Genomic DNA, 23,117 nt, shown 5'->3' with positions numbered 1-23,117 from the left:
ACCCACCTGCACACCTCCACCACTGTAGTTGCCACCCGAGCTTACCTAGCTCCTCACCCTAACCTATCTACTGGGGAAGGCCCTCTGGCGCTCTCCCCACTCAGTGCCCTCTCTGGCACTGGGCTACGCGGGTCCGTCCTCCGGATCCTCGGGTCCCATCCACAACTCTAACGGCTCCCAGAGCCCACCTGCGGCCTCACCTGGCCGACATCCTCACAGTGGTGGAGTGCCCATCCAACTACACGCACTAACAGGCTACACGCCCAGCCATTTCCACGACACGAATGCACCCATTCAACCATCATTCTTCCACCACGCACCACAGATGCCAATACCCAACCACAATTTACCTATACCCTCTACCTAACTCTTAAACTACCCTCCCCGGGTATTCGTGATGGGGTCCATCCTCCTTTCCCCCATCCACACCTTCGCACCATCCACTCCACTCCACAGTTTCCACCATACTCACTCCACGACCATCCATTCCATACTCCATATATTCCACACTCCATGTATTCCACACAACCATTCTCCATACCTTTTGTAGTTGCACACCTGTGCAATCACACCTGGTGCCACCTGCACCCTCCTTCCTCCCTGGATCATTTGGTCAACACAACACACATCACCATCACTCACTCATACACTGCTCCATACACCTGTTCAGTTGCACACCTGTGCAATCTCACTTGTTCCTCACTCCCTGCTCCATACCCTTCCACGCTCAATACAATTCACAATCACCTTTTCACAATACACTTCTGATTCTCAAACACACGGCATCATCTCATCTAACTACTCCCCTCTGGAACTTGCGCTTCCCAGTCGCCCCTTTAAACTATTGCGCTCCCTCGTCATTATAATCCAAACTAATCTACCTGCGTCCCCACTACCGGTTCAATGTTGCTACCTAACCTTAACGTTACCTATGGTCATCTCTAGGTCCCTACACACGATATGCTAACCCTCCCGGGCTAGTTTTCACTGCCAACCCCATAACTAGTGCTCCTTTGCCCCCGCTGTGAGGGATGGCAGAGTTGCCATCACATCGGGTATCTCTCACTATCAATTTGGCCCATCCAAATTCCAACTAATCAAAATTTGCCAATCATCTGCCAATCATCTCTGCCAATCATCTCTGTCAATCATATCCACTTTTCTAAATTTCGGATCAAACACACTATCATCATCACCGTTCATTAAACTTGAGCCTCGGTGCGTCGTTACATTCCCAAAGCCCGGCTTCGCACAGCCGAGCAATGAATTCGGGTGGTTTGGTCGCCTGCAGGTTGAATCCGTCCGGCATTCGGTGCAAGGGAGGCGGTTTGGTCGGGCCGAGATTCCACGCACCATCTCGGCGCGGTACCTTGCGGTCCCGGGCCCGATGGCTCAATCTCGCCCGGTCGGAACACCGCCCCCGCCAGGGGGCACCGTTCCGCTTCCTCCTACTCGCCCTTGAACCGGACCGGTCGCCTCGCCCGACAAGGCCCGGACTCGACCGTGCGGGGCGGGGCCAGGCCCGAATCGTGCGCGACGCTCCGAAGCGGGGCGACGCAGCATTGATCCGCGCGAGGCTTTGCATCCAACAAAGCGTGCCCCGCGCGAGGCTTCGCATCCAACAAAGCGCGCCCCGCACGAGGCTTCGCATCCAACAAAGCGCTCCGCGCACCGAGCGCCCGCTATCCGTCGCCCTAGCTGCTAACCCGGTCAACGTCGATGCTTCACTTGCATGCTCACACCACGTGACCCGTTTCACACTCACAAAGCCCGGCGTTCCAACGCCGCCCGTACATTCTACACACTCCGTCCATTCCACCAACGCACTCCCTGTTACACACCACACCTCCTGCGCACACTCGCCGTTCGCACCCTCCCTTAACACACCTCGCGCACCGTCTTGCGCACTCTCCCTCGGTACGTACTCTGTACCACTCAACATGGGCGTGCACTCTTGCATCCACCCACTAACGCGCTCAGATGGGCTCTCCCACACCCGCGCCACAACCAACTCAGGTGTGCTTCCTCGCCCACGTTCCACCACCACCTTACTCTCCGTGTCACACTCACCCTCGCACGTACACTCCGTATCGCTCTCACTCCCTGTGTCACACTCCGTACACCCCGACGTGCATTCTCGCTCGCACTCGGTTTCACACTCGCGCTCCGATGTGCTCTCTCGCACTCGCGCCACCACCAACTCATTTTCCGTGTCACACTCCGTACACCCTGACGTGCATTCCCGCTCGCACTCGGTTTCACAGTCGCGCTTTGTAACACGCTCATTCCCCGATGCACACTTTTTTTCCACAAGCGCGCCATTTCCACTCACACGGGACCCTTCACCAACGCCCGGGTGCCATATGGACCCCAATCGCACGACAATTCTCTTCGCGCCAAACCCCCTCTTACAAAATCTCCCGGCACCACATACAGCCCGTCTCACCTTCGGGGTTCTTCTTCCTCCCTGCACCAACACCTGCAAATCTTCATAACGATTAATGAGCACAGCATCAGGATGTGAGCACGGACTTTGTACATAATCCATTTCTCCCTGCAATTCCCGGGCTACCTCCGTCGTCTCTTCAATTTTAACTATACCCATTATTTATTTTTCTTTATTCACCATGACGACCGCTGGCTTTAATAAAATTCCCTCTACCTCAGCGGTTGCCGGCTGCCCCATACCCCGGGTCGCGATCTCTATACCCGTCATTTTACCCGTGCTTTTCTCCACTTCGCTCAACCAGTGCTCCTCGACCCGCTTTACCTCCTCGTGCACCCGTGGGACCTGCTCGCCCAACCTGCGGTCTCTGTCCCTCTCCAACCCCTCATTAATTTCTTTGGCTTGGCCAACCATGCCCCCCAGTTTGTCCCCTAATCTGCTTCCGAATCCCTCAAATTTGCTTCCGAGTCCCTCCAATTTGCTTCCGAGCCCCTCAAATTTATGCCCCAACTGTTCGCTGGCACCCCTCGCTTCGTCCCTCATTGCCCCCATCATTCTGCTTTCCATCTTCTCACTATCAGCCCTCCTTCTGTCTTCCATTTCTTTCATTTCCCTGCTAAATTTATTCCTTTCTTCACTCTGCTCGGTCATGTACGCCAGGCATTGTGTCATGAACTGCTGCATGTTAAACTGCTGCATGTTAAACTGCTGCATGTTAAAGCCCGCTGGTAAAGCGGGTTCGGCTACCGTGCGCTTGTGCGAGGCGCCATTTTGCGCCTCTCCAACCACGTCCGCGAGGGCGCCATTTTGTGCACCTGAAACTCCCTCAACCACCTCCTCATTGCCCTCCTCAATTTCTTCCCTCTGGTCCTGGGTTACCCCTAATCTCTCTTCGAGTTCCCCACCGGCATCCCGTCGCCTTGACCATCCATGGCATGATTTTCAAATTTAAGATTTTATAAAACAAAATTTCGGGCCACTCGTAATTTTGAGCGCGCTAAGCGCTTCAGGTCCGAATCTCGCTCCTGACACCAAATGTTACGGAACCCGACGTCGGCCTATGGTTCCCCTTTGAGGGGGGATTAGTCTTCTCGTTTGTTACTGACCGACGTGGTCCCTGAAGCTGCACCGCGACCTCCTGAAAGGCCGGTGCACAGCCCCGTTCGTGACCGCGGATAAGATGGTAATTTGCCGAGCAGATGGCAGCCGCGGCACGAACTGTTAACAATGACTAGACCCGATTCTCAAACGTTGGCCAAATCGTGCCACAGGTATTCAATGGGGAAAAGACAACAACGACGGATGTAGAGGAAAGAAAGGCAAAGGGTAAGAAATACAAATATGATTTATTTACTATTTACACAATTGAAAGCAACCAAGGAGGAGGAAGAATAATAAAATAAAAACAGAAGCAGAAGAAGCGGACACAGTGAAAATGCTAGCTTATCTATTACAGTCTTAATTAACCCAGGGACAGCACAAACAAAGACAGACTCACACGGGGAATTGCAGAGTGGATTGGCTAGAAGGAGGAATGGGAAGGCCCAGGCCACTTTAGGCGTCGAGGTCCGGCTCCAGGAGTCGACTCGCGTTCTTGGCGGGAAAACCTTGGTGTCCAGCGGCGCGTATCGTTCACCGCGAGCGGATGGGCGCTTCGTGCTGGACTCCGGGCTCCTCAGCTCCACTTCACGCCACACTCAACGTCCTTCCCTTACGCAACTCAGCAACTCTCCAGCGCAACTCTCCTTCATTAGCCACTCTTGAACCCTCTCACTCAACTCCTAGAACTCTCAAAAGGCTTGCTGTCTCTTCTTTCAGCCACCAACAACCAACTCCTCACCACCGACAACCCCCGTTCTGACGCAGGCGCACGCGTTTTATAGCGCGCCTCGACCTCTCCCCGCGAGCTCTCTCGGCACGCCTACCGGGTCGCTTACTGCGGTGCCGGTTGGCTCGCACGGCCTCCTTTGGCTCCGCCCTTGATGACAAGGGGCGGCCAACGCCCTGGATTCGGCGACTCCTCCCCCCTCTTTTCCGAGCCCACCTCGTGGCTAATGGAGTCGCGGTGAAAACCACCCAGCAGCTGCGGCGAAAACCCAAGCCCGAAGAAACAGCGGACTGCAGCAAACAGCGCAGAGGAATTTGTAATGCGGCTGCCAAAAGGGGATTCCCATGAAGGTTCTGGGGAAATTGAAAGGGGATACTACTTATTTGAATTCGGTGCAATGGAGTATTAATTAATGGAAGACAAAGCCTTAACCTAATACACAGAATAAGGAAATAACTACTGAACAGGGAGATCTATGATTTGGCTACGTGATTGCATATGACCTAACTAAGGGATGCCCTTTGACCTTTATACACAACAACTGGAGGAAGGAGGGTGATATTTTTTACAACAATAAAAAAACACGATTCTCATTTCCACAATATATATATATATATATATATATATATATATATATATATATATATATATATATATATATATATATATATATACATATATATATATATATATATATATATATATATATATATATATATATGTATGTATGTATGTATGTATGTATGTATATATGTATATATATATATATATATATATATATATATATATATATATATATATATATATATATATATATATATATATATATATATACTGCAATACCCCGGCCTACGTCATTAATTGGTTCCATAAGCCGTGACGTAACTCGGTTTTTGACGTAAACCGGGCGTAATGCCTTAAAAATGCCTTAATATGAAGACAAACACCGTAAAACTGGCCAGGTGCATTGTCCAAAATCAGCAGCAATTTAGATTGAATTTTCTTCTCTCGACAATAGCTCTTGACAGCCGGGATGAAATGATTGATAAACCATTCTTCAAAAATTATGACGGTTACCCATGCCTTAATATTATTCATCCAAATGACGGGAAGAGACGCCTTCGGGATGTTCTTAATTGCCCGGGGGTTCGCCGCATGATACACCAAGAGCGGCTTCAGCTTGAAGTCGCTGGTGCAATTACCCCCAAGCATTAGCGTTAGCCACTCCTTCGTGACTTTGTGGCCTGGCATGGTCTTCTAAGGCAAAGCAAGCACGCAAGCGCAGCACAGGACAAAATGCATATGGCGTCGCCTTTGTTTTGAATGAGAACCAGCAGTTACGCGTACGTATACTATACGTACATTTTTTTAGATTTTTAATGTGCTTTTTATTGTATTTTAAATTGTTTTTTAGCTTCTTTTATTGTTAATTTTTATGTACTATTTTATTTATTTTAAATATATTTTAAAGGAAAAATTGATTTTTTTCACGTCCTCCTATTATGATGTAGGAGTGACGTAAAGTCGCACATAATGACGTTCGCTGAACTGAAATTTACTCCAGAAGACTGGCATATAGTCGGATTTGACGTAGGTCGAAATTGCGTAAAACGGGGTATTGCTGTATATATATATATATATATATATATATATATATATATATATATATATATATATATATATATATATATATATATATATATATATATATATATGTTTATGCATATGTATGTATATATATATATATATATATATATATATATACAGTGGTACCTCGGCTTACGAGTGCCCCAACGTACGAGTTTTTCGGGATACGAGCCGTCGCTCGGGCGGTTTGTTGCTTTGGGATACGAGCCGAGATCCGATGTACGAGCTCAAAAAATTTATTTTTTTGAATTTTCCGGTTGTGGCTTCCGGTTCCGGGCACGTGGTTATCTTGCCGTGAAAGCATCTCTGCTTGGATATAAAACACGCAATCGTCGAAATACATGAGCGAGGAATCTCCTTGCTCCAGCCGGTGACGTCATCGGCGGGGATCCCCGCCTCCAGAGTGGCTGGTCACGTGACCGCCAAAGCGTGTCGCGCGTGCGGGTATAATGAGCTACACCTGTGGATCACGTGACCACGGAAGCACGCCTCGCTTGAGAGGCATGGCTTTCGGTTTGCGTTTTGCTTTATAAGGCGCGATAAATGGGCTTTTGAGTGTTAGCGGTTCATGGCGTTGACGGTTCATGACGGTTCATGGCGTTGACGGTCAAAAACCCATTACATCAATTTTACCAGGCACTGTACAGTAAGTACAGTGGACACCAAATGCACGGTGGAAGGCTAGAAGTAGAAGATCGTCCAAGACAAGTGAGAATAAGCCATACTTTGGAGATGACGTCATTCGCTGGTCCGATAACCAAAGATGTGGTATAAAAAACCAGGTGAGCTAACAATGCAGCAATGAAGGAATTCGGCCAAGGCACCGGCACACAACGACCTACCTACATCGAAAGACTCAATGCCAATGGTGACAGAAGCCAAGACGGCCGGCTTAAACACCGCCGAAAGACCACGGTGTACCAACTTACGATGCAGAACATCTTGCACTTAATATGATGACAACAGGTGCCATCCTCTGACGTACCATTACAGGTACAGGTACAGTACACGTGAGCACAGAGCAAAAGTTCACTGAAACCGAGATTAAGAAAAAAGAAAAAACACCTCGTGGTCCGTGCTCGATATCCGAGTTTCAATCTTTTCAAACACATGATGCTCTCGGTCACGGTATCTCCTGCGAGCTGCTTCTCCTTCAACCACACAAACAACAACTTCTCCATATCTTCATGGATAGAGGTCCGGAGCTTTGAAATAATCGTAACGCCCTTGGCTGGCGTTATAGCCTTTATGGACTCCTTCTGCTTCAAAATCGTACATATCGTAGAAGGAGTACGATCGTACTGCCTCGCCAAGTCGACAACACGCACACCTCACCTGGCATGCTCTTCTCCTCTGCTTAATAAAACCAGTTTATTTCTTTACATTCTCTTGTATTATGTACAGTATATACGAGGTCGTGCTTGTTTATACATTATTTGTTATTTATAAAGTACATTTTTGTTATTTAAAAGCACCTAACAAAAAAAATTGGTGTTTTTTTTTTGAGGTTGGAACGGATTAATAGCATTTCAATGCATTTGAATGGGAAAATTTGCTTTGACTTACGAGCGATTTGGCTTACGAGCTCCGTCACGGAACGGATTAAACTCGTAAGCCGAGGTACCACTGTATATTATATATATATATATATATATATATATATATAGATATATATATATATATATATATAGATATATATATATATATATATATATATATATATATATATATATATATATATATATATATATATACATACATACATACACTAGCAATGAATCGCTTCCTGACAGGAATATGATATACGCAATCTGTGTCCATCATCGAGAGGGAATTTTAAAAATAGATCGCAGGTACAGTGGACTGTGATGCAGTGAGTGGAGTGACACCCTATCCCATGGAAGTTACACTCAAACTGCTTACGACGTACCAGGCTATGCTTCTGCAATTTAATAAACCATTCGTGTAAGACAATGACATTCTTTTGCTCCTTCAGCTGACCGTTTCGTTCAGTTTCAGTAACACACACAGTAACACACACGCACATAGTAACACACACAACACACCAACAATGGATGGAGGTCCTCAATGCCAAACAGGAAATTAGAGCTGTCTCCCTTGACTTATCACGTGCCGTCGATACGGTCTGGCACCCCGCTCTGCTCACCAAACTCTCCTCCTTTGGTATCCATGGAAATCTCCACGCATGGCTGGCGGACTTCCTCTCTAGTCGTAGTCAACGTGTGGCCCTGAATGGGTTTCTCTCATCTCCTCTTCCTGTTCAAGCTGGAGTTCCCCAAGGCAGTGTTCTGGGCCCTGTGCTTTTTCTGGTCTTCATCAATGATCTCTCTGACTCTCTTGAAAATCCTCTCGATCTCTTTGCTGATGACTCGACTCTCTGTCGCTCCATTCCTCATCCCTCAGATCGGCAGTCTGCAGCCTCCTCACTCTCTGCAGACCTGGACAAAATCACAGACTGGGCAAACAAGTGGAACATGTCTTTCAATCCTGACAAATCTCACACTCTTCGATGTCTCTCCGAAAAGACCGACTGGACAACCCTCCCATCCACTTTCTGAATAATCCTTTCCAAGAAGTTCTGTCACTCAAGCTTTTGGGTCTCACTATCTGCCATGATCTTTCCTGGGAAAACCACATTTCAAATCTGGCCTCCAAAGCCAGTCGCCGACTGGGCATCCTCCGTCGTGCGAAGTCCTTCCTTGGCACACCTGAGCTCCTCACCACATACAAGGCTTTTATCCACAGCTCTATGGAATACTGCTCTCCCTTCTGGGCTGGTGCTTCTGCCTCACACCTAGCTCGTCTTCACGCTGTTGAAACCAAAGCGTTCAGAATCATTGGAATCTCCCGTGATGAAGTTAACTCCAAAGGCCTTTCTCTCACTCACCGCAGGCAGGTTGGTGGTCTTTCCGTCTTCGACCGACTCCTCTCTGGCCTTGCCCCCCAAGCTCTCTCTGGGCTCTGTGCCCCAAATATTCCCACAGGTCACACAAGATCTGCCTGCAACCCTCTTATGGTTAAACTGCCAAAATCAAGACTCTCTTCTCACCTCTGGAACAAACTCCCTCACTCTCTTCAATCCCACTCCACCCTCCAGGTCTTTAAAACAGCTGTTCAACACCATCTCTTATCTTCGCCCATCCAAAACCTTGATCTTTTCTACCCCCGCTAATTTCACCCCAAATCCACTTTTTTTAAATACCAACTTCTGTCCTGGAAGTCCTTGGTGTCCTTGTGTTTTATACTTCTCCCACCCCCCCCCCCCCTTCCCACGCCTCCTCCCCCCAAGCCCCCTCCCTCCCACACATCTCCCTGCTCTCAAATGTTATGTTTGTGTGCTTCCCCTTCTCTCCCCATCTTGTCTTCCGCTCCCTCTTTTTATATATCTTGTTTGTCTGGTTGATTTGTTTGTGAAATAAATGTTAGCTCTTTCACGAGCCTCGATTCAGTATACAAAAAAACACAGTAACACAGTAACACACACACACACACACACACACACACACACACACACACACACACACACACACACACACACACACACAGTAACATACACACACATAGTAACACACACACACACACACACACAGTAACACACAGACACACACACACACATACACACACACACACACACACACACACACAGTAACATACACACCGGCACCGATCTCGCATATGGTATAGCGAGATGCGTATATCTATCACCGGCACTGATCCACGTATACGGTATAGCGAGATGCGTATATCTATCACCGGCACCGATCTCGTATCGCGAGATGCGTTTTACCTGACAAAGTAAAAAAAATAAAAAAATAACCGAACCAACAACGTCGCATGGGCAACCATCCATTTCGTCAACCATTACATAAAACAACCATCCATCAACATGTCCATTTTGGCGATCGACAGTTTACGGGATCGTTTTCTCACACGCCGACTCTAAATATATACAAGTCAGGAGACGGCGATGGTTCACGAGAGAGCGGTATTCAATGACAAAGGTCAAAACCGACATCGAAAATATATAAATAGGAATGTATTATCTGTTATGAGACTAGTTAGCTACACAATACCAAAAATTCGGTTCGATTCCGACAACTTTGAAAATTTGAACTTTGTGACCTTGAAATGTCAAAACGAAGGTTACTGACCTTGAAATGAGATAGAAAATAATGTATAATCAGTTATGAGGTTAGTTAGCTACAGAATACCGAAAATTAGGTTCGATTCCGACAACTTTGAAAATTTGACCTTTGTGACCTTCAAAGGTCAAAGGTCAAAGATTCTGAAACTTGTATTTCATGATGTATGTGATAATATAAAAACATGTATGACATTTCACCCTATCAGGAAGTGAACAATGTAATAAAACCATCAAAAATCGACTTTTCTAAATTTCGTGACCTTGTGACCTTGATCTTGGGGCAAAAATGAAAAATCGAGCTCCGTGGGGCTCGACACATGACATTGGCCTAACCAAATACCGAAATCCCTGTCAGATTCCACCAAACCCCTCGGAGAAGATGTAGCTTGAACTCGATTACCCCCTAAAAAGACATCTTTTTCGGGCGTGGCTCCGCCCACAATGGGCGCAATACGCCCACTCTAGGCAGGACACAACTAGATCATGATATCAACCTACCACCCCAGGTTTCATCAAGATCAGATGATATCATCGGGTAGTTATGCTGCGGACAGACACACAGACAGACAGACAGACAGACACACACACCCATGACGAATATAGTGGTCTCTCTGTTTGATAACTCGTGAACCAATATATATACCGCCATATATCTATCACCGGCACCGATCTTGTATAGCGAGATGCGTTTTACCTGACAAAGTTAAATTAAAAAATAAGACCAAAAGTCTAACATTGGTGTAGCCAGGCTTGTAAAATATTATAAACCACAAACACACATGATTAGCTTTTTAAACAGTCGTTAATGCTGTTTATAACATTAAAGAAAGAAATTTGGAGGAATCCCGACATCCATGAGGTAAGTTTTACTTACAGAACTGAGCGAAGATCTACTGTAATCTATATACCCCACAAGGGTTGGAGGTGTGCTCATTTACCAAGCAGCTAGCTCCGACTAGCGTTTGCCAAGCCAGCCGTTCCTTAAGAGTTTTGATTGGAGTGCTTGCTCGAATGCTTGCTTGAACCACTTGGCGATCTCTCCACAAGAAACTTGGTAAATGAACACACACACTCAATGTTCTTGAGACCCGACCATAGAGAGACTGTAATCGATATACCCCAAAGAGGAAGGACCTTTCCTGCCGCTCTCGAAGTGAGCGGGTGTTTACGCCGTAATGACATCATATACGTAATGACGTAGCATAACGGCCGGACACAAAACTGCCGCTACTTTAACATATACAAGATATATATTTAACCTCCAGTAACGTTGCAGTCACTACAAAGGGATTAGCGTTGCGATTAGATTTACTATAATAATAACGTTACGTTATTGTTACGAAAATAATATTTTTTTTTTTAAACCGAGGTGAATTCCTTACTTCCGTGGTTACACCGCTTCAATCCATCATCTTTCCATTCACGACATTGGGATTGAAGCGTTATGGTTATATTTACTATAATATTATTATTATGAAAAGGATACTACTGAAACGATACCACTGTATTAAGAAACCTGGGTTTAATTTGTCCGAAGCGGACGGTGAGTCATTACGCCTAAGGACTATACATACCGTTTTGTTGGAAGAGCCGTAACGCCGATGCTTTCAATATTTGATGGTCATTTTAGCAATCGGTTTGTTTGTGTTTCACACTGAATGAAAAAGGTAAAGGAAGAGCATGGCTATTGTGATATATGACAGGTTCGACGATATGTTCGGCATGAACGGCATATAAATAAAAATGCCGGTGCGTGGAGAGTCAGCTGCAGCACCGCCGTAATGACATCAGACGTAATCACATCACTCTGTCATGTGACCAGATTCTCAGCTCTGATTGGTATACATTTGAGGGGACAAACATACATACATACATACATACATACATACATGCATACATGCATACATACATACATACATACAATCATACATACAGACGGACAAACACTGTTCTAGATAGCTCTGCCCGATGGGCTACGCCGTAAAAACTTACACCAGTATAAGAATACAAGCCTCACTTAAATAAATGCATATATACACTTGGTTATAAAATCACAAGACATGGTAACTTTTGTCAGATTTCACTCCAGATTTGGACATTATTTAGTCTACAGCATCCAATCCTCGTATCCCGAATCCAGATTTTGATGATATGCTTCAATTATGTAATCAAAATCGATTGTGTTTCCAACACAAGGCAAATTTGAGTAGGCCGAAACAAAATGGCGGCTTAAGAACCCAGCGAGGTGCAGTAGGTGCATATTGGTAAACCTCCACTTGGGTTTTTTTTCTTATGAGCATCTCGTTAATCATCTTCAAAAAGGATGTTATAACACACACAAACACCCAGTTTTTATCCCCGCAATCTGTTGGAGGTCCAGGTGTATGCATGCAAAGTTTGGGGCCGCTAGGTTTCATGGATTTGGAGTTATGGAGGAGACAGACGGACGGTCACCACCTTTTATTATTATTGTCATTATTGGTCATATATATATACAGACTTGGCATTTAATATGGAATATTTTTTTGTGGGGGTGAACTTACTTTTCAAGATGTCTTAGAACCAAAAGTTCATTGGAATTACGAGGTGTGTTCAAAAAGTATCCGACCTTTGTTCATAAAAAATACTCGTATCCAGATACAACAAACTTATACTAATCTCCTTCAAAGTAGTCCCCTTGGGCTGCCACACACTTCTCCCAACGGTTCTGCCACTGTCGGAAGCAGCGCTGGAACGCCTCTTTTGGGATGGCGCGCAGCTGGTCCGTCGCATTCCGCATGATGTCCTCTCTGGACTGAAATCTGGTCCCTTTCAGGGGCATTTTCAGCTTGGAGAAAAGCCAGAAGTCACACGGAGCCATGTCGGGAGAGTAGGGAGCCTGACGAAGCACAGGTGTGTTGTGTTTGGCCAAGAAACTCTGTATCAAATGTGAAGAATGGGCGCGTGCGTTATCGTGATGGAGCTGCCAATTGCCCGCTGCCCACAGGTCCGGCCGTTTGCGTCGAACAGCGTCACAAAGGCGACGCAGAACCTCTTGGTAATACTCCTTGGTGATGGTTGTGCCGTGTGGTGCGTACTCGTGATGAACCACGCCACTGGAGTCGAAGAAGACGGTCAGCATGACTTTGACATTGCTGCGGACCTGCCTTGCTTTTTTTGGCCTCGGGGATGTTGTATGCTTCCATTGTGATGACTGCAACTTGGTTTCTGGGTCGTACCCATAAACCCAGGACTCATCGCCAGTGATCACTGTGTTGAGGAAGCTGGGATCGCTGTTCACAGTCTCCAGCATGTCCTGTGCGATCTCCAAACGGAGTTGCTTCTGCTCAATCGTTAGCAGCTTTGGTACGAACTTCGCTGAGATTCTCCTGAAGCCCAAATCCTCCTTCATAATGGAATGAACGGATCCAATGCTGACGCCCACCTCGTCTGCAAGTTCTCTGATCGTGATTCGACGATCCTGCATCACCAGGGTCCTCAATTGGTCAATGACGATCTCATTTCGGGATGTTGAGGGCCTACCCGAACGTGCTTCACTCTCCACTGATGTGCGGCCATCTTTGAAGCGGTTGTACCACTCCTTTATCTGTGTGGTGCTCATTGCTTCGTCCCCGAAGGCTTGTTGAATCTTGCGGATCGTTTCCACTTGGGAATCGCCAAGCTTTACACAAAATTTGATGCAGTAGCGTTGTTCAAGTTTTTCCGTCATTTTGTCAAAAACGAAAATCCGATGGCGCTCACTTACACTTCCTCACTCATCGGCGGTCTGCCGTCGAATGACAGCTTCTGCAGGTGGGAAAAAATTCACGCGTGCGCATTAGGATCGCCTACATACGTGCACCAATCAACGCCTCCCTAGCTTCATTTGTTTACGCATGACAAATTAAGGTCGCATACTTTTTGAACACACCTCGTATGTTGAAATTATTCTAGATTTTGTTAATGTGACCTTTAAAAGAAACAAAAACCACATTTGACATTTCGAAACAAATAAATTGATCCTTGAAACTGATGTAAACTGATATCGAACTCAATTCATGGACAGTACTGTGTTAAACTTCTGTACATTTTCCAAAAGTATCTCTTTATTTTGCACATTAGCCAAATTTTTTTTAACAAAAACAAAAGTTAAATTACGACTGGGATTACGGACAGTAAAATTACAGTTCAGTACTTTGTGTAACCCCCACGAGCATTCAGGAGAGCACGTACACGTTGAGGCATGCTGTTCACGAGATTTGCCAAGATTTGGACAGGAATCGCTTGCCATGCAGTGACAATAGCCTGCTGCAATTCACGCACAGAGGTCGGCTGCTGGTCCAAGTGGTCCAAGTGGTCGATTTGACGCGTTAATTCTGCCCACAAGTTCTCTATCGGATTCATATCCGGGGACATGGCAGGCCACTCCATATGCTCTACACCATGGTCAGCAAGAAAGTGTTGGATCATACGAGCACGATGAGGCCGTGCATTGTCATCTTGGAAGACAATGTTTCCTCGAAAGGCTGCACGAGCAAATGGAAGCAATGTTTCTTCCAGAATACTTGGAACTGGTTCAGGTTTCAATTCAGAACAACCAGGTCAGTTTTGCTCCCTGCATGAAAAGCAGCACAAACGGTCACCCCACCACCTCCAGCTTGGACTCTTGGCACTATACAATCTTTGTTGTAGGCTGCATGCACTTGTCTGCGCACTCGGACGCGGCCATCTTGACGATAGACCAGAAATCTAGACTCGTCACTGAAGATCACGTGATTCCAGTGTCCTGGCTGCCATTGACGGTGCTCTCTGGCTCACTGCAATCGGCGCTGGCGGTGTTGTCTGGTCAGGCGTGGCTTTCTCAGGGGATGCCTGGCACGACAGCCTGCTTGAACCAGTCGTTGGTTGACTAGCCTTCTGGATATAGGCACATTTGTCAGTTGCTGCCACTCAGCCCTAAGCCAATTAGCTGACTTGGTACGGCCATTGCGGACTAACCGGTGCAGCTGGCGATCATCCCTCCTTGTGGTTTTTGCGGGGATGTCCTGGCCTCGGTATTGGAGTAGGGACACCCCTCTGAGCATTTCGTTTCAGGATCTTTGACACCTGACCTTGAGTGATGCCATACTGCCGAGCAATAGCACGCTGTTTCATGCCGTAATTTTGAAAAAGCCACCACTCCATGACAAACAGCATTGTCGAGTTGACGGACCATCTCCAAAGGAGGAAGCGGCAATAACTTTTGGAGACGTGCAGCAGTTGTTTTCCACTAATACAGAACGCAACAACCCTTGCATACCCGACTGTGAGGCCAATCATCAAATGCACCTGTCCGTACATTTTGCCACGCCACCTGTGATATAATCTTGTTGTTGACTTCTTGCTGCGACAGACAATCAGTGACATGGTTCTTTTAACAAATAAATCACCAAAGTGTAAAAGAAACTCACCAGATTGATATACTGAGTTAAGAAAGTAAACCCGTCAAGAAAAAAAAAATATTCCATATTAAATGCCATGTCTGTGTATATATATATACACATATATATACACAGACATACAGTCATGTGAAAAGGTAAGTACACCCGATGTAAAGTTTTGACTTTTACAACATATTTCAACACACAGCTATTTGATCTTCATTTCAACAATATTGATAGATAAAGGTGATATAATATGACAAATATCATGAAACATTTACATTTTGTAGTCCATTGTATAATTTAAATGAACATAAATGCAAATTTTGCATGTGGAAAAAGTAAGTACACCCTTGGTTCTAATAGGTGGTATTGCCCCCTTTGGCAGAAACAACCTCAAGCAGGCGTTTCTTATAACTGTCTACCAGTCTCTGACATCGACTGGGAGAAATTTTTGCCCTCCTTCATGCAGAATTCTTTCAGCTGTGTGATGTTTGAGGGGTTTCTTGCATGCACAGCTCGTTTCAAATCCCCCCACAACATCTCGATGGGATTTAGATCCGGGCTTTGACTTGGCCATTCCAGAACCCTCCATTTCTTTATTTTCAGCCATTCCTTGGTGGATTTACTGGTATGTTTCGGGTCATTGTCATGTTGCAAGGTCCACCTTCGGTTGAGCTTCAACTTTCCGACAGATAGCCTCACATTATCCTCAAGCACCCTCTCGTACAATGAAGAATTCATAGTGGATTATATGATGGTGAGCTGCCCAGGCCCTGATGCAGCAAAGCTGCCCCAAACCATGATATTTCCACCACCATGCTTTACAGTTGGTATCAGGTTCTTGTGGTCAAATGCTGTCTTTGGTTTTCACCAAACATGTCTTCTGGTACTGTGGCCAAATAGCTCTACGTTTGACTCATCTGTCCAGAGCACATTGTTCCAGAAGTGCTCGTCTTGCCTAGGTGTTCATTGGCAAACTTTAGTCTTGCCCTGATGTTCTTTCTGGACAGCAAAGGTTTCCTCCTGACACACCTCCAATGTAGATCAAATTTGTGCAGCCTCTTTCTAATGATAGACTCGTGCACTTTGACATCAACAGTTGCAAGAGCTACCTGCAGGTCCCGTGATGACATTCTGGGGTTCTTAGAGACTTCTTTCAGCATCTTGCGGTCTGCTCTCAGGCTGAACTTGCTGGGGCGGCCTGGCCTGAACAAGATGGCAGTTGTTTGGAATCTTCTGCACTTGTAGATGATCTTCCGGACAGTCGAATTATTGATTTCAATTTGTTTGGAGATCTTTTTAAATCCCTTCCCAGACTCGTAGGCATCTATAACCTTCTTTCTGAAGGCCTCAGAGAGCTCTTTTGATCTAGGCATGGTGACGCCGCACACTTCAACAACAAAGAGCAAACCAAACTAAATGTCTGAGGTTTAAATAAGACAGGTTCCTCCAAGATCCTCTCCAACGATGTTCTAATCATTTGCACCTGAGCTGTTGCACCTGATTCTAATTTTAGGTATTTGAAGTAGTGATAAATGTAGGGGTGTACTTACTTTTTCCACATGCGAAATTAGCATTTATGTTTATTTAAATTATACAATGGACTACAAAATGTAAATGTTTCATGATATTTGTTATATTATATCACTTTTATCTATCAATATTGTTGAATTGAAGATCAAATAGCTGTATGTTGAAATATGTTGAAAAAGTCAAAAGTTTACATGGGGTGTACTTACTTTTTCACGTGACTGTATATATGTATATTGTTGTATACACAGTGCCGATAGAAAGTCTACACCCCCCTTTCAAAATTTTTGCCTTTTATTGCCTCATAGCCTGGAATTATAATGCATTAAATCAGACTTTGTCCACCTTTATTTACACGTCCTAACCCACAACTTAAATTTGAAATTCTACAAATTTCCGACAATTAAAAATACAAATCTGGAATATCTTGGATAAATGTCCACCCTCTGAGTTAATACTTGGTGTAAGCACCTTTGACAGCAATTACAGCTGTGAGTCTGTTGGGATAGGTCTTTACAAACTTATACATGTATGTATATATATACAACAACAACAACAACAACAGGCATTTTAAGGCCATTTTCCCGCTAGAGCGGGGGTTAGCCTTGCTCACCCATGACAATCTTCTCCATTTTTACCCTATTTTCTGCATCTCCCCTTGTTAACCCCCTTGCCTGCATTTCTTCTTCCACCACATTTAGCCAAGTCTTTCTCGGTCTTTCCCGTCCTCTACTTCCTTCTACATTCATTTCCATCACTCTTCTCAACCAGTCACTTTCATCCTTCCTCAACACACGACCAAACCATCTCAACCTGTTTCTCTTCACAGCATCAATCACATGCTCTATTCCCATCATCTTTTGCAATTCATCATTTGTCTTCCTTTCTCTCAACGATACTCCACACATCCACCGAACCATTTGCATTTCCACCTTTTCCAGCCTTTGTTGCTGCTCTCCGTTCATTACCCAATGTCTCGCTCCCATAAATCATAACACTTCTCACACATGCAGCATACACCTTTCCCTTCAGCTTCAACGACACTCCCCTCCTCGTAAGCACGCCACTCACTTCCCGAAACTTCTTCTGTGCACATCTCACTCTAGCAACCGTTGCCGAGTCTGATCCACCTTCTCCATTCAGCATGTCTCCTAGGTAGCAAAATGTTTTCACACCATCCGAGTCTGATCCACCTTCTCCATTCAGCATGTCTCCTAGGTAGCAAAATGTTTTCACACCATCCGAGTCTGATCCACCTTCTCCATTCAGCATGTCTCCTAGGTAGCAAAATGTTTTCACACCTTCCAGCTTCACGCCGTCTCCAAAATCCAACTCAACATTTCCTCCATCTGCAACTCCCTCTGTGCACACCTTACACTTGAATGTAGCTGCATGTGCACACCTTACCTTACACTTGAATGCATATATATATATATATATGTGTGTGTGTGTGTGTGTGTGTGTGTGTGTATGTGTGTGTGTGTGTGTGTGTGTGTATATGTGTGTGTGTGTGTGTGTGTGTGTGTGTGTGTGTGTGTGTGTGTGTGTGTCTACACTACCAGTCAAAAGTTTTAGAACACCTCAATTTTTCTAGTTTTTATTGAAATTTACGCTGTTTAAAGTCCAGTGAATAACCTGAAATGGTACAAAGGTAAGCAGTAAACTGCTCGAGGTTAAAAAAAAAGTTTAGGTTTGCAAAAACGGGAAAATAATGTAAATTGCACAGTTATATTGCAAAAGAAACAGGCCTTCTTCAGGGAACAAGTAATGGGTTAACAACTTACAGCTGTTCTGCAGCAAGGTAAGTAAATTAAGCCTTGAAAGTTGATGCAAACAATTCCTACAAGTGTCCCAACCTCTGCTGATTACTTGATTACAAACCCCCTGTCTGTATAAAAGCAGTATTGGAACAGACTGTTATTACACCTTCTGAAGCATTATTTGGACAATATTACACTGCAGGAAGTGGTATATTGGAAACTGGAGGAAACTCTGACAGGAAGAGGTCTTGCAGACCCAAAGCCACAACAGAATCAGAAAACAAGTTTCTGAGAGTCAACAGCTTGCGGGATAGGCGGCTCATAAGACAACAGCTTCAAGCACAGCTTAACACTGGTCGAAGTAAGCAAGTCTCAGTTTCAAATGTGAAGAGAAGCCTTTGAGCTGCAGGTTTGACAGGTCGAGTGGCAGTAAGAAAGCCATTGCTAAGATGGCAAAATAATAAAAAGAGGCTTGCATGGGCCATGAAGCACCGCCAGTGGACTATTGAAACTGGAAGAAGGTCTTATGGACCGATGAATCAAAATTTGAAATCTTTGGTTCACCACGCAGGGTTTTTGTATGCCGTCGAGTAGGCGAAACGATGGTTCCTCAGTGTGTGACACCAACTGTCAAACATGGAGGAGGAAGCGTGATGGTCTGGGGCTCTTTTGCTGGATCCAGAGTCGGTGACTTGCACAGAGTGACTGGCACCCTGAACCAAAAGGGCTACCACAGCATTTTGTAGCACCATGCAATACCCTCTGGTATACGCCTCGTTTGTCAGGGGTTCATCCTACAGCAAGAATGACCCAAAACACACCTCCAGGCTATGTCAAAACTACCTTTGAGGAAAAGAACAAGACAGTAGGCTTCAAATCATGGAATGGCCAGCACAGTCTCCAGACTTAAACCCCATCGAGCTGGTTTGGGATGAACTGGGCAGAAGGGTGAAAGCAAAGCAACCTACAAGTGCAACACATTTGTGGGAACTTCTGCAACAGTGTTGGGAAGAACTTCCCGAACAATATTTGATTTCCATTGTAGAAAGAATGCCACGAGTGTGTTCGGCGGTTATATCTGCAAAAGGTGGCTACTTTGCTGAGTCAAAAATTAAAATTAAAATTTGTTAAACAAAATGATTCTATGATTTTTTTAAATCTCCAATTGTTTATTTGTTCTATGCTTAATTTCAGAGTACATTAAGACATTAAACTGCATAAATTTCAATAAAAACTGGAAAAATTGAGGTGTTCTAAAACTTTTGACCAGTAGTGTGTATGTATATATATAGCATCATGCTATGGGGATACTTTTGAGTGGCAGGGACTAGGAAACGTACAAGGCTAGAAGGAACAATGAATGGATGCAAATCCTTGAGGAGCACCTTCTTCAGAGTGCTATACACCTTCGACTGCAGCAAAGATTTAAGTTCCAACAGGACAATGATCCCAAGCATTCAGCCAAAGCAACACTGGAATGGCGTAATAACAGAACATGAAAGTCTTTGAGTGGCCCAGCCAAAGCCCAGACTTGAATTCCATTGAGAATCTGTGGAAAGACTTGGGTTGCTGTTCACCGAACTACCCCATCAAACTTGACAGAGCTTGAGCAAATCCGCAAGGAAGAATGGGAGAAACTCCCCAAATCCAGATGTGCAAAGCTGATACAAATTACCCAAGAAGACTCAAAGCTGTAATCACTGCCAAAGGATCTTCTACGAAGTATTGATTCAGGGGGTTGAATACTTATGTAAATTAGATATTTCTGTGCTGTATTTCATTTTCAATAAACTTCTAAAAAATTCTAAAAATATGTTTTCACTTTGTCATTATGGGGTATTTTGTGTAGATCGGTGACAAAAAATTGAGTTCAATCCATTTTTAAGTCACGCTGTAACACAACATAGTGTGAAAAATCAAGGGTTGTGAATACTTTCTGAAGGTACTGTAATTGGTCTGGTGTTGATGTGGTGCAATGGCATCCTCCTGTGTCTTGTTACCTTTGCCACCAAAGGTAGATGGAGGTTATGTTTTCACCCCTTGTCTGTGTGTTTGTTTTTCTGTGAACAGGATAACTCAAAACGTTGATTAGGATATATTGCTGATGATGCAATTTGGTGGACAGATTGGGTGTATGACGAAGACGAAATGATTAGATTTTGGTGAAGATCCGCATCCGGATACTATAATTTTTATGATTCTTCACCATTGAGAGATAGGGCTAAAAACGATATATAGCATGATATCTCAAAAAGTTGTGAATTGATTAAGATGAAATTTGGTGGACAGGTTGGGTGTGTGACTAGTAGGTATTGATTAGATTTTGGTGAAGATTCGAATCCCGAACCAGAAATGAGGTTTTTTTCTACTCTTAAGTGATTCTTCACCATTGAGTGAAAGGGCCAAAAACGATATATAGCGCGATATTTTAAAGAAATTGTGGTGAATTCAGACGAAACTATGGTATTGAAGTATTGACTCAGCGGGTTGAATACCAAAGTAAATTAGATATTTCTGTATTTCTTTTTCCCGATCCAGAAATCCCGATCCAGGTGTGCGCAAACATATTTTGTAATAATTCTGAACAAAAAAAATCCACTTTGGCATTTTGTTGTATTATGTGTAGATCAGTGATAAAAATCTCAATTTAATCCATTTTAAATTCCGGCTGTAACACAACAAAATGTGAAAAAAGCCAAGGGCTGTGAATACTTTCTGAAAGCACTGTGTGCATATAGAGTATATATCGTACCCCCTAAATTGGTGAGGAAGCAAGGCACAGGTCGAGTCACATAACAGCAATGCTACACGACCTGTTAGTGACAACCGTCTTCTGTCATACAATCGCATTGTCTTTGCCCTGCTGACCACCAGTTCGGAGGTGAGTTTGCAGTTGGGCGGGATAAATTAAACAATAGGAGTGCACTGACCCTAAATGTAACACGATGCTGACGTTGTGCACATAAATTATGCCTTCACATCATCTCCAAACTAGCTAGCATGGTGTCTGTGTGGCACTCAGGTCTTTGAAGACTGAGATTTATCGTCACAAATAAATGAAAGCAGAGCCACCAATCCAGATTTCGCCCTTATTATATTGTGGGCTCGTCAGGATGACATACTGCCAAATTGTTTATTTGGGGCCATGCTAAGTTTGTTAAATAAATATTGAACTCTCTAACTTTTGGTTTTCAAAGACCTGAGTGTCACACAGATGCCATCCTATTTTAGAGGTGATGTGTTGGTATCATTTATGAGTATGACTTTACCATCACATCAAAATATGCCAATGACAATAACAATGTTTATTTTCAAGGTGGCATAGAATTTTTCACAGTATTGTACACACACAGCCAAACACAGACACAAACACATATAGACACACAGACACACTGACACACACACACAGAAGGAATTCTACAGATGTCTCTCTCTTTCTCTTTTCTCTTTCTCTCTTTATCTCTCCCCCCCCCCCCCCCCCCCCACCCCACCACCGCCCCTCTCTCTCTCTCTCTCTCTCTCTCTCTCTCTCTCTCTCCCTCTCTCTGTCCTCTTTCCCCTTTCCCCCTCCTTCCTCTAATAGCTCAGTTGTGATGAAGGTGGGGTTGTGGTGATGAAGGATGAACATTATTGTAGTGCAGACTGCCTGATTCCACATCAGAATCCTAATGCTCTCAGCTACTGCGCTTCCATTACAACCTTGCCTTTCCTACCATCTTCCTGCGATGTACAGATCATGGATCTGATTAAAGGCACAGTGACGGAGATGTTCCAGGATCTTTCTGGAGGATCTTCGGGGAGCATGCTGGCTGAGGCACGTTTATTTGAAATTTGGTCAAAGGCCGATCTTTGTAAAATACTATATAGGGTATTTAATGTGTACATTGAGTTTTGACAACTAGTTAAATTATCTGTTATCTATGGGTATAATGAATTTGACTGGTATAGTTGCTGGTTTTAAATAATCATGCTGTTCTCATTCTTTCATATCTGCAGATCCGTAAACTGAGGATGGAGATCGAAAAACTTCAGTGGCTTCATCAGCAGGAGATGGCAGAGATGAAACATAATGCTGGTGATATTTCCTTCTTTTATATTGCTGATGATGAAAATTAAGTCTGGCAAGACTGCCCAAGCGTTTCATTGCCAACAATTAGTGAGACACTAACTGGAAGCCCGTTGTAAAGAAATACCACGATGTAAAAATAAAAGCAAGCCTTTTATTCGTGTGCTGATAAGAGCTAAATTGAGACAGTATTATAATTTCCCTGTAGGTTTGGATTAATTTGAAGCAACTTTTACCTAATTTATTGCCATTGAGGAGCATTTCCATGTTTCA

The 23,117-nt window shown here is 44.4% G+C and overlaps 1 protein-coding gene across 23 annotated transcripts in view; it reads left to right on the top strand.

Annotated features, from left to right (window-relative positions):
- LOC137423285 (MYND-type zinc finger-containing chromatin reader ZMYND8) overlaps positions 1-23,117 on the top strand; it is a 273,708-nt gene that overhangs the window by 229,600 nt on the left and 20,991 nt on the right. For 12 of the 23 annotated variants that reach the window (XM_078774425.1, XM_078774421.1, XM_078774413.1 and 9 more), the window contains 2 exons: positions 22,362-22,592; positions 22,775-22,853. In XM_078774425.1, the coding sequence (XP_078630551.1) occupies positions 22,362-22,592; positions 22,775-22,853 (310 nt within the window). The remainder of the gene's footprint in view (positions 1-22,361; positions 22,593-22,774; positions 22,854-23,117) is intronic. The other 11 variants (XM_078774428.1, XM_078774411.1, XM_078774416.1 and 8 more) reach the window with 2 other exon arrangements.

This window comes from Myxine glutinosa, chromosome 3 (assembly GCF_964187855.1).
Source record: "Myxine glutinosa chromosome 3, kmMyxGlut1.1, whole genome shotgun sequence".
NCBI lineage: Eukaryota > Metazoa > Chordata > Myxini > Myxiniformes > Myxinidae > Myxine > Myxine glutinosa.
The sequence above is the reverse complement of the archived record's forward strand: the minus strand, read 5'-3'. Positions and strand labels throughout refer to the sequence as shown.